Source organism: Pseudonaja textilis, chromosome 3 (assembly GCF_049901715.1).
Source record: "Pseudonaja textilis isolate UNSWEBS1 chromosome 3, rPseTex1.2, whole genome shotgun sequence".
Taxonomy (NCBI): Eukaryota; Metazoa; Chordata; class Lepidosauria; order Squamata; family Elapidae; genus Pseudonaja; species Pseudonaja textilis.
This window is the reverse complement of record NC_141992.1, coordinates 117,423,690-117,437,075: the sequence shown is the minus strand read 5'-3', so window position 1 is coordinate 117,437,075 and position 13,386 is coordinate 117,423,690. Positions and strand designations below refer to the sequence as shown.

The 13,386-nt window shown below is 35.0% G+C and overlaps 1 protein-coding gene across 17 annotated transcripts in view; it reads left to right on the top strand.

The window, feature by feature from the left end:
- Nucleotides 1-13,386, top strand: part of CTNND2 (catenin delta 2) — a 471,659-nt gene that overhangs the window by 281,700 nt on the left and 176,573 nt on the right. For 13 of the 17 annotated variants that reach the window (XR_015743082.1, XM_087930700.1, XM_087930696.1 and 10 more), the window contains one exon: nt 12,631-12,949. Coding sequence is in view for 16 of the 17 variants with exons in the window: in XM_087930700.1 (XP_087786826.1) it covers nt 12,631-12,949 (319 nt within the window). In the remaining variant the exon portion in view is untranslated. The remainder of the gene's footprint in view (nt 1-12,630; nt 12,950-13,386) is intronic. The other 4 variants (XM_026701042.2, XM_087930702.1, XM_087930699.1 and 1 more) reach the window with 1 other exon arrangement.

Genomic DNA, 13,386 nt, shown 5'->3' with positions numbered 1-13,386 from the left:
CAATTGACAAACCATAATAACTACAAGCCTGGAAAAAAATAAAGGACCACTTCAATCAGGTTTGAGTAAAGTCCAGTTTTCCTAGTATAATTGCTCTGTCTATTTTCATGAGTTTAGATACTATTTTTTAATTATTAGTACTTTTATATGATTCGCACTGCATTACTTGTTGTGACCTCCCTTTGGTATGGCAAAAGGTCTGTTTATTCACACATGCCTCATTTCCCCTTTTTCTCCTGGATTGAAAATTCTCTCTATATTCCTAACACGACTTAGTTTTCCCAATTCCTCCTGTCTTGGTAGAAAAAGAGTTTGAGGTGGGATGCATTCAGTATTATCAGTGCCTGACTACTGTAGTTGCACAATGTAGACAATTATTCAGCCTTAGGGAGCTAAGAGGTTTAGTGTGTTGATAGTTGAAAATGGAGGTACATGGACAAAACAGCTTTATTGCCTTTTTCTTTCCAGACTGGAATAGACTATATAATGGAAATGAGAGAGGGAGAGATCCAAATTGTGGGTCTCTTGTTGGTTTCAACCAAAGGAGAGGCTTTGGTGTGGATGCTGAGGAGAGGAGTGGAAGCTTCACCCATTCTTCCTGCACTAATCACAAGTGTATGAGAAGGCCACTCATTATGAATATGGATTTGGAGTAGGGGCAGAACACCTCACGGTCATTCCCAATCTGGAGAAAGATGAGAGGAATGATTCCTAATCCTTCTAGACACAGTGGGAAGGGTTTAGTAACAAATGAGCAGTGCATACTATGAAAAATACCATTGCAGCTTCTAAAAGCAGGAATTCTGATTTTGTCAATATCCATCTGCCTGAGCTGTTTCACATCAAGCTTGAGAAACAAGAGAATGGTTACCACTGGAAAAAGTGGGGGGAAAGTGCCAGATTTAAACTGGAATGTTTATGAGAAAAAATGCAATCAAATAAAACCCAATTTCTATTACGATCATAGACCAACGTAAAGAAGATTTGTGCAGTTGTAAAAACAAAAGATACATCAAAAATAAAAATCTAAAACAATGATGATAAACTGGAAAATACAAGATATACATAAATTAACAAATTAAACATATATAAAAAGCAAGAACTAAAAGAATCTAAGAGTAGTGGTAGAAACATCGGATGAGTGTGTGGAGCATAAAAAAGTTGGTTATGTGGAAGAGTATATCTTCTAGGTACTCATTAAATTTAATTTGTAGGATAGGTTTTCCAAGGATTTTTGAGTATTGCTGCAACATTGTATGACAACATTGTAGGGTTGGTATCTGAAATCAGCAGGATATTTATGCATACTGGTGACATGAGGCTAGTACAAATACATGTAGCACAGGCACTAGAGAATCATTGTTGTTTTTGTGTGCCCAGAGCCGCAGGGACTTTGTCTCTGTAAGGAATCTTCCTGCATCAGCTTTCAAGGACAGCTAAAGGTATGGTATGACACTGTGCCAGAATTAAGACCCCTCATTGTTTAGCTGTTCCTTTGAGTTTGGTTAGGAATTCTATAGAGGAGACAAAGTACTGTTGGATTCACTGGTAATTCACCAAGAATATGGCTAGATCCATTTGGTACCCTGTATCTGTTATACACTCTTCAATAATTGCTTTGGCCAGTCATATTCCATGCTGAGTTGAAATCCTGGAGAGAATCCCAAGGATGATATTTTAGTTGTTATTGCCTGTTTCCATCTGGACAGAAAAATCATCATTCATATTTAATGGGGCAAGAATGGGGGAGCGGCGAATAGTCTGAGTTAAGTTAAATATGGTCATCCACATTCTAGCCTCCAGTTTCGTGAAACCCATTTTTAGTCAGAGTGGCAATAGAGACGCAATTAGATGGATTTGAAGAACTGATTCAAATCCTAATGGTGCAAAACCGGAGAAGGGGCCAGGTGGGGATTATAGAGTCATTGTGCTATTAGCTTGGCCTCAAATAATTTGAGAATTGTGGGTATGTAGTGGTCATGTCTTGTCTTAAGGAATTGAAGGGAAATTCGTGGAGTTTCCTACTGCTGACAAAATGAAAGATTATCTCAGGTATTTGAAACCAAAGACCTGCTGGATTTTGTGGGCCACCTATGTTCCAAGAATGAGTCTTGGATCTTTGGACAAATCTCATGATTTTGGTTTTCTGATAATTGAATTCTAGCTGGTCTTTCTTGCAGTCTTTTGCTAGTGCTCTCACTTTTCTTGTAAGTGCTCTTGGAAGTTTTGCTGCATCATCTATGTAGATTAGAGCAAAGATTTGTCTTCCAGCAAGTGGATAGCAATAAAAGTCTCTTGTGGAGATGGCCCACCATGGAGTTGATGTAGAAATTAAGTTAGAGAGGGGCCAATATGCAACTTTGCTTGACTTCTTTGTCAGTTTCAGTGGCACTGGTGAGATGGCTTTAGGGGTTACATTTTATGTTCAATAAGGTCCTTTCATATAGCAGATATTTTAAATGAAGTAAACTTTGCTCAGTTGAGGAGGCCTCCAGCTTTCCCCAAATTTAATTCAGTCTGTCAAATCAGTGCTGCTTTGAAGTCTATGAAAACAGCATAGAGGAAGTTTGGGTTGTGGAAAAGAGTACCTTTCAGTGACAGAGTACTAAGCATTGGTCAACAGTGAATCAGCCTTCCTTAAAGCCAGCTTACTCCTCTGCAAGTGTATTTTCTTTTCCAGTCAGTTCCAGAATTTCCATTGTAGAGAAAGGCACTCAAGCTGTTTGCTTGAGTTCATTCTGATATGCAGTAAGGATTCTCATCTATCAGTGTTATATTGTGCCTGGGTGATTTCTGCTCAGTTTGAAGGGAATCTCTAAAGCCACCAGAATCTCTTTCAGAAACAGAGTAACAGGTTTTTGTGTTGTTTTTTTAAGCTGAAATAATAGCATCTGGCAGCACATCCAGCATCCTTGTTCAGGAAGAGTTAAAATGTTCTAGCCCATGGTCTTAATGCAAGTCAGGGAAAGCTGCAATAATAATGTATTCTATAAAGTTGCCCAGTTGGAGCCTACCAACTGCTGAAGCAGTATCTGTCAGCTGTGCTTTGTGATGGACAGTTCCCCTGCTAACTTGAATAGAGTTTAACTCTCTTGGCAGAGCTGGTAAGAACAGAACACGATGTAAATGTGTGTTCTTATTTTGCTTGAAAGTACTAAAAGAATACTAATAGAATAAAAAAAAATCTGGTTTAAATATATTTCAAATGTCATACTTACATGATATTTTCCATAAGTGACAACCCTCTTTGGTTATTGATGTCAAAGTAAATAAAACATTGATGACTAGTTTGATGTAATTTCCTGCTAATCTCCTATAGTTAAAATAATCAAATTTTATATAATGTAAAAAGAATCACTAATTTTCATTAATTAGGCACTATTGTCATTATTGCCATGTAATTTTTACAGGTTCTCCATTGAAGATAATTAGTTTTGCATATGTAATGTAATTCTTATACTGTTTAGTATTATTTTTAAATTAATTTATCTTTTTAACTTCATAAAAAGAAAAATAGAAAAGTACATATCAAATCTAAAGATATTTTTAATAACTGATTCTCAGTCTCTTGAGCTACAATGCAGAATCTTCTTTCCTTTTACATATTAGTTTATTTCTTATTTCAGTGTTTGTGTTTCCAAACTTAAACCAATTTCTTTAATATCCAGTAGTTTATCTGCTATTTAAGAAGTAGGACATATTTCATATATTTTTTGGTGAAAACTGAAATAGAAAAGGCTATGGAAAAGCTTTTTTTTTTCTTCATAATTTCTCTTTTTTTCCACCTTAGCCTTCACATCTCTAACTAACTATAGCAAAATAGACTATAGTGATTTTTTTTTGGCCCACCCTCTTAATACCACCTATCTCTAAATCTTTCACCTATACTTTTTTCAGCTAGTTGTCTAATAGATTTACTAATAAGGTGTTACCAAGTTGCATAAACATTGGAAGATTTTAAAACTACATTTTCAAAGCTTGCAGTAAGACTGCAATAAAACAGCAGAAGCAAAATGCAGTAACTTGATTAATTTATAATTAACATGTGAAGCCCTCTTGCTGTTTTCCTTTATATTGAGATCTTGAAAGTGTCGTTTTTCTTTTGCACATAGTTCTGACACTTACAAAGCTATTTAGTCACTCCACACTGAAGATGTTTATCAGAATTATAAACTAAGCAATCTAGAAAATATATAAAAGGGGTGGAAACCAAGGGGCTACTTTTGCAAAGCCATCTTGTAAAAAGGGATTTGCAGTCTCATTAGTGTTCACAATTCGCTTGGCAAAACAGCACAGCTCTCCCACTTGAAAATGGGCACTCCTCTCTTGTCTCATATCATTGGTCATTCTTGAAAGAATTGTTATTAGCTGTCTCAGCTGAAAGGCCCCATTAGATAAATGAAACTTGGTAGTACCTGCCTCTACAACTTTTTTTAGTTTCCACTTGCATTAGCAACAGAGGAAGAGATCTCTAGCTGATGAATAGGAAAGACAGGCGATGGGGAAAGGAGGTAGGCTCTAGACCAATGTTTCTTAACCTTGGCAACTTTGAGATCTGTAGATTTCAATCCCTAGAATTCCCTGAAGTCCACACATCTCAACTTTGGGAACTTTGGGAAACACTGCATTACATGAAGATCAGGAACTACAGAATACAGCCAAAGAAACAAATGTTGCCTGTTCTTAGACTTATATATTGCTTCACAGTGCTTTACAGCCCTCTCTAAACAGTTTACAGAGTCATCATATTGCCCCCAACAATCTGGGACCTCATTTTTCCCACCTCAGAAAGATGGAAGGCCCGAGTCAACCTTGAGCCTGGTGAGATTTGAATTCCATATTGCAGGCAGCCAGCAGGCAGCAGAAGTAGCCTGCAGTACTATACTCTAACCACTGCGCCACCGCGGTTCATCCTTCTCTACAAATGTTTTAATCATTTTCTATTTTAATTGGGTAAGAGGAAAAATTGTTTAATTTAAAACATTATTTAATAATATTATTTAAAGCAGATTCCCCAATCCCCCCCCCCGCAAAATCACACAATTTCAATTTTAAATCTGTTTTATGAAGAAAACAGGATCAACTTTTCATTAACTTCTTAATTTTATAAAATAGTTTATTTTGTATAAATACGTTTTGTAAAATAAAATGTATTTACTTGCTTTCCTCTGACAATACTTAAGTGTATGTTAGCTAATTATGCTGGAATTATTATTAATTTATATATTTTATTTGGTTTGGTTTGAGACAGTATAATTAATTTGGTGTTGACATAGTCTGCTATATAGCCTTCTATCATCTTATGACACTTTGGATTCAAATGTTTAAAACGCAATTATTCTAATTCTATTAATATGGCTTCAACAGATAGTTCCAGTGATATAGAAACAAAAGTGGGGAGGAGACATCACTGTTTAAGTATTGTCATTATGGAAAGAAGTCTGACATAATTGAGGATGTTTACAGGGGTGGGATTCTACCAGTTCTGTCCACCTCTGTAAAATCGGTTGCTCTGAAGAGCAGCAAACAGAGAACATACATAGAACTAGTTCTATGTCTGCTCTCTTTTGGCCCACCTACCTGCCCGGGCTCTTACCTGGCCTTTATTTCCTGCTTTTTCAATGGCAGCGCGACACAGCTGCGGTTGAAAAAGCAGGGGAAAAAGTGCCTTTTTCAACTGCTGCGCACTCACACGCAGCGCTGCTCAGCTGTCCAGGCAGCTAGCTGATGACGATATACACGCACACACAGCATGCATCAGGCGTATGCGCACGCAAAATGTAAAATCACCAAACTGGTAGTTACACCGGTAAGATCCCATCCCTGGATGTTTATTAAGCAAACCCTCTGTAACTGATAAGTGTCTAAGTACAGGTAGTCCTTGACAAATGACCCCCAACTGAGCCCAGCATTTCTGTTGCTAAGTGAGGCTGTTATTAAGTGAGCTTTGCCCCATTTTATGACCTTTTTTAGCCACAGTTGTTTAAGCGAATTACTGCAGTTGTGAATCATGCAGTCATTAAGCAAATCTGGCTTTCCCTGTTGATTTTACTTGTCCGGAGCCAGCTGGGAAAGATTACAAATGGTGATCACATGATCCCAAGACAGTGCAACAACCATACATACAGTATATGCCAATTCTTAAGCATCCAAATTTTGATCATGTGACCATGAGATTGCTGCAATGGTCATAAGTGTGAAAACTGGTCATAAAGTCGCTTGTTTCAACACTCTTCTAACATTGAATGGTCACTAAATAAATGATTTTAAGTCAAGGGCTACTTGAATACTGCATCTACTTTCTAATTAATGGATGCAGACAATGGTAGTCTCTAGATTAAGGATCCTAGCTTACTTAGTATAACTGAAATGACCTTAGATAAACCATCTTTATTTCCATTTCTGACATACTGAATAGAATTAGGTTGAACTGTCTGGTACTCTCCTTGCTGTTAGGGAATGCTTCATGTAACACAGTGGTCCCCAACAACCGGGCCCTGGACCGCTACTGGTCCATGGATCATTTTGTACCGGGCCGCCTATTTTGCTTGGGTGCCGCCATCTTGTTTCGACTGCGCTTGAGATAGTGCTTCCGGGTGAACTTGTCAGTCATCGGTTGGAAAGCAGCGTTTGGGTGCTGAAGGAATCCTCGCGCCTTAGTTTCGTTGAAGGGGGGGGGTGGCTTCGAACAAAGAGCCATCCCGATGGCGGTGGAGTCTTGCATTACTCAGGAGGAGATTAAGAAAGAGCCCGAAAAGCCCATCAACCACGAGAAGGTACAAAGGAGGAGTTGAAGGTGGTGGGGAGAAGTGGGGGACGGCTGGCTGGCCAGTCGCTCGGCTCACCTTACTTACTTTGGTCGTGCGTGCTGATGCTGGTACCGGTCCGTGGATCAGTCCATGGATTGTACCGGTCCGTGGTAGAAAAAAGGTTGGGGACCACTGATGTAACACATTGCAATGAAAACTGGTATCCTGGATCAGTGTTTTGCTTGTGAGGGCTTTGAAAAATACAGGAATGTGAGAAAGTTAGTTTATATTTATATTTGTTGATTTAATTAAATTATATGATAAAGTGAATAGGTTTAAATTGTGCAATGTTTTGCATGAATACGGAATTGAAAGGTGTTCACTGAATGTGATTTAAAAAGTATATGATGTAAGGAAAGCATGAAAGAGAATACATGAATGTATTTCACTGTTTAAAAGTATGACAAATATGTGTGATGGGTCTTTGATTATTTAATGAATTTATGGATAATTGTGTTAAAATGCTTTGATATTAGAAATATGTTGGTGGGGGTGTGAAATAAGGCCATATGTTGGGCTGAGAATCAGAATGAGAACAAGGTTAGATTGTATGGTGCAACAAAGAGCATGGATCCGGAACCTATTATATCTAAAATCAAAGTAGTAGTGTTTTTCAGAGAAAAAGTAGTGAACAATTGAATGCTATATATGTATGGAGAAAAACTAGAGTAAGTATTTGTACTATATATCGTTGTTGAAGATGGGAGAAATAAGATGGTTTAAGATATGCAAATACTGGCAGAAAAGATAGTGGGTAGCATATGGTCTGCTGTTAGGAAATGATGCTTATTAAAAGAAATGCATATATGTTTGTACAGCATGCTTTTGCTCACTTTGATATAAATATATAAGTGAAACTAAAGCCATCATAAAAAGAATAAACTTTGATGCAAGTATCTCTATTTAATTCTTTGTATATAATATAAAGTTCAACCACAGAAGTAAGTAAGGATTGATCAGATATAGGTTTTCCGTATTTCTGGCTTCTATATTTCTACATATTTCTCACCACAAAATAACAAAAAAAAACCCCATCATAACAGCCATTCATGCCACCCAAATTTGTCTAGCTGTACATGACTTTATTATTCCAAATCATCTATCCTTGATGACAAACATGTCCTCTGCAAATCTGCTAAGCTATGTTGATTAAAGCCAAAGAGTATTATATATTTAATATCATAAGTGATTAAAAGGAACAAATGAGGCATAAATATTCTTCACAGTAAATAAATTAAGCATAAAATACTTTTGAGATCCAAGGTTTGTGAATAATAATTTTCATTAAAGAAATTTACACTTCATTATAATAGACAGTTCTTAGAGCTTTTGCTTTGTTGTGTTTCTTGATTTCTTCTTGGGGAGCAAAAACAGAATTTTTATAATTGAAAAAAGTCTATAAATAAATTAATGGTTATTACAATTCAACAATACTTGTACAACCATGTAATTTCAGTATTGTTGGATGGAGTTTTAGTAACAATTTAAAGTAAAAAAAAAGTTTAATAATGTAATATATTAGTTTTTGTTAAGTGCAAATAAAGGAAAAAAATACCTTGGAAAAAAGGGGAAAACAAAGTAATGGTTTTCTTTAACTTTTTTTGGTGTTGCAGGTTTTAAATATTAGTTGACATGAAATAAAATTTCCTACAGTCATGTATTAATCACTTCATGGTTGAACTACTGCAACACAGAGTTGTCAAAAAAATAATTTGTAAAAAGTAAAAGTAATATATACAAAGCACAATAAAGCAAAGAACAATATAATGATGCATGCCTATACAGTAGTCCTAGTCAGTAGTTCTTACTTAAGGTAAATATGCATAGATAATTACAGGGGAGAATGCATCTGGTTTTTTCCATTTAATTTGGATGTGATAAATGTGAATTCATTGAACTGAGCTTTCAATACAAGGAAACACAGACATTATTCTGTCTTAAGTCCTGCTGAGTTCAGATGAATATGCTTAGAGCTTCAAGAATATGCTTAGAATATTCTTAGAACTTCCTGTTCAGTCAGTGTACAGCCCCTTCTCCACTATGGAGAATCTCTATGTGGGAGTGTTCCACCAACTGTAGAAAGCCTTGATGGGTAGAAGAGGTTCTCAATGACAGAGATAAAACCTCTATATGAGGAGAGAGGGGTTCATCCATTTTCAGGTAAATATACAAATGTTCTGCTTTGGAAAATAAATACTGTAAATCTAAGTTATATATGTGACAGGATAAAGGGTCTGAGAAACCAAAAAAGAATTAGGCTAGGAAGAAATTTTAAATACATTCTCTATATTTGATCATAGGAACCAAAATCTAATACTTATTTTTAACTAGTTTATTTATTTTATTCATTTAGCATGTTTATTACTGCTTCCTATGCAATTATCTCTGAAAGAGTTCACAAAATACAAAATATTACTAATTTAGACATAACTTGGACTCAGATGGAAGAACACCAGAAAATACTTCAGGTTAGACTGGGAAACTCAGATTGGATAGTTGAAAAATATTCTGAAAAAGTCTATAATAATATCGATATCATTGCCAAGAATATTACATACAACCAGGATATCAGTTCTAGACCTGCCATGGAGATGAAAGCCAGCTGGTTGACTTTGGGCCAGTCACACTCTCTTTCTCTCAGCCCAGCTCAACTCAGAAGGTTTTTGTTATGGGGAAAATAGGAGGAGGAAAGAGTATTAGTATTTTTACTATCTTATACTGAATATTTTAAAAATGGGATAAAAATTTAAAAAGTTGAAATTGAGTTTAATTCAAAGGAGACTTACATAACAGTAACAATGATGATGGTATAGTGTGGGTGAAAGCATACACATTGACTCTACATAGTGAGACAGAAATATAAAGAATAGTTCCGGTAATAGTGAAATTACAAACACACTCTTGTCCCTGCTCACTTTGTAACATATGCACCATTAGTAATTTGTAACTTTCTAGATACATTCTTTGCTTCTAAAGAACTCAGTGGTGAATGGAATCAAAGAATTTCCACAAAAGGAAACTGCCAAAAAAAATTCATCATTAAGAAGTTGTTTTTAGTTGCATTTTGTAGCTGGCAGCTATAATTTTAATTCTATTCTAGACTCAGTGTGTGGTATGTGGATATTTTGTTTTGTTCATTTATACCTTCCCTTTCTTCCACCCCTGGGGACTTTCTTATTCAGAATTCTCATTTGAAGGATTCTCACTCCCTCCTTTTTTTTTCTCCCCCTCTTCCTTTCATGTGCATAATATGAAGTCGGTTTAAATCACTGTGTCTTCTTATTGCTTTTTAGAATCCAGTATTTAAGCATGTTTTTGAAATAACCAATCCTTGAATATTTTGTTTCTTTCTAAAATTATAGGACTTTTAAAATGTATGCTACCGATCTTTTATAAGTTTTTTCTTTTCTTAAAAAAGGTGTTAGTCACTATGACACATAGGGTGACTGTAATGAAAAAGAAAGGTAGTTTTTATTTTAAACAAATATATTTGTGCTAGAATAGTGTCTGGCAACTCTTTCTGTCAGTTCTGAAGAATCAGTTACATCACATAGGGCAAGTCTGCTATAAACTCTTTTAAGTGTTTAATTTTTTTAGTTAAGTTTTACTTAAGGCCTAATTTTGCCTATTTTCATTCTTCCTGAACTTCTTCAAATATTTTTTACATGTTTGGGGGCAGAGAACATTTTAGTATTCACAAGATATTTTTTCTCTGTGCATTTTCAACATGCATGTAGAATAGCTTTACAGTATATTTGCAGCTTATATATAAGTAACATTCTCCTCCATGCTGCCTCGAGATGTTAAGGCTGATACATCTGTTTTCATGTATGTTGGCTAATATAACTTGATCATCCCATTATTTTTAAATGTCTACTAACTAAAAAAATTTCAACATTGCACCATCATTACCATTGCCATAATTAACAATTACATTTTGTAGTCCAGCTTGCTATTCCATACATAACAATGAAAACTATATACACTCACGCACACACATAAAAAGAAATGCTGACTTCCCAACTCAAATTGCACTTGCCTTCCAGTTAAAATGAAACAGTGGAAGTGTTTGTTTCCTAATTTATCTATGAAATTTTTGGAAAGTATAATGGAACATTTAAGATCCAGAAATAAGCTTATTCTGGATAATAACATTATAGCACTTGGTGAAAATGTACATCAATCTATTACAACTGTAAAATGAATGTGTAATTCATGTCAGAAGGGCAGGTAAAGCAAATTCTAGGCTATATTATAAGTGTTTATTTTCAGGTTGTAAAAGTTTAGTATGACAATAATTAAAAGTGATGAATTAGCCCAAACTGTGAACATTGACAGAAAAGTATTTTTGCATATTTTTTTGTCATTGGTCCTAATTTATTTCTAATGCTCAAATATTTCTCATTAATGTAATGGAATTTTCTTCCTAAATTTTTACAGATGTCAGAGTCATAAAGTAATAGCTACTCGCTGTAATTTTACAAGAAAAAAAAAATCAATGTTACCTTGGACACATAACTGGGAATGAATGTCCATTAAAGATAAAAATAGAAGTTTGGCTAGATCTGAAACCTGCTAAATAGAATATAGAAATTATTTCATTATTTTCCTTACTTATCCTAAATTTGAATTCCCAGATCTGGATGTTTTATCAGAGTTCCTAGTTGCATTTGAAATTGATAGCATAGTAAGAAAAGGGAAACTGGAAAACATCTACAGAATTTAGTCAGACATTTTTGAGAACTAAGAGAAATGCTGTTCTCTTTCCTCTTCCCTTCCCTTCATTTTATTTGTGATTGGACGTAAATTGGCCTTCAAAGAGAACAAAGCTACAGGATAATACATAAATAATAAAGACAGTGGAGAAAATTGTATTTTAGCATGTCTGCATATATTAACTGAAAGTACCATTTGTAGCATTTGACACAATTAATTTCCAAGTAAATAGGTTTGTGAACCTGGTTAATATTGCTTTTCTCTAAAACTAATAAGTCTAAAGAGAAGTGTAGAAAATGAATATAAGCCTATTTAATTATACCAACAAAAACCAGCTAATAACTGAAATGCTTTTCTTTCATTCAGTGTCCACTATTTTATAACTTTAGATTAATTTATACCTATGATAAAATGCTTCTGATTTCATATATAAAATATATTTTAAGGAAAATCAGTAGTTCCATCTGCATTGGCAGATTGACCCATTTATAATGACAAAGTAGAACAAGATTGTCATTGAAAAACCGACCAAGTTAATCTGTGAATTGGATTCCAGTTCTAATAACCTACTGTTTATCCAGAGAATCTTTATTTAGAAGTCGGTATCAAGAAAAAATAAACAGGCACTATCTGAATAACTTTTAAAATTATTTACATTGATGCTGTTACTATCCAAAAATGGATCATACTTCATTTCTTCTGCATGCAGGTGTAATTCTAATTATGGTTATGGAATGTACAAAATTTTTTAAAATTGAAGTTTACAAATGAAATTCATATCCACTGTCATTACTCTTCGATAATATTATGCAGACAGGAGATGATTGGATATTAATTGTTTAAAATATTTTATTTTGTAGCATCTTTATAGCAAGCCCACATTTAATAGGCAATGTTCTTTCATTTTTTTTCCAATTCCAAATTGAATACAAAGGGAAGATCAGTATCAGGGTTTAATTCTCATTTTTATGCTTATTGTTGACTAGAATTTTTTCATATGGAAATGACTTATATCTCATTATGTTTCCAGGGATTGTAATGTTCTTTTCTTCTCATCCTTTTCAAACCCCTGTTTATATGTGTGTATTTTTTTTCCTCTGCCTAGACCTGGTTAACCATTTATGTGAACAGGTCCTCAATTTTTTACTTTGTCCCTACTTTCCTGTCGTAGCCCCATCTTCCCCTGGTGTCGACTCCGTACCCTTACAGCGCACAGGCAGTCAACTCGCCACACAGAATGCATCAGCGACCTTCCAGAGGGCCAGCTATGCTGCCGGCCCTGCCTCCAATTACGCAGACCCCTACCGACAGCTGCAGTATTGTCCTTCTGTTGAATCACCATACAGCAAATCTGGACCAGCCATCCCACCTGAGGGAACCTTGGCTAGGTCACCTTCTATTGATAGCATTCAGAAAGATCCCAGGTGGGTAAAACTTCTATTTTTTTTCTATTATTAATTCATAAAGAGATGTTCAGCTGCAAGCATGGGTATCAAGGTGGTAGATTATTGCATAAACAAATAACCCAGTTCCATATTTTTTTAATGTAGTTCTATTTCATAAGCCAAACCAATTGGCCAGGAATACTGTTACAAAAAATGGACATCTATTAGCATTTTAATCTATTTGCATTTTTAACGACAGAAATAAGAAAATGGCACACATAAATGCATATTATAGTGTCCTTCTGTTCCTCTACAAATGTCTTATATGTAATTGATGTATATTAGTGTTTTTAATTACTTTGCTGTTAGTAAAGATTATTTTGGGTTAAGTGTTTTTAAAATGCCACTCAATTTCCTAAGTTAAGAAGCTGGTGTTAAATGTTTCCAAGGGTATTTTCATATGAATTTTTATTTAA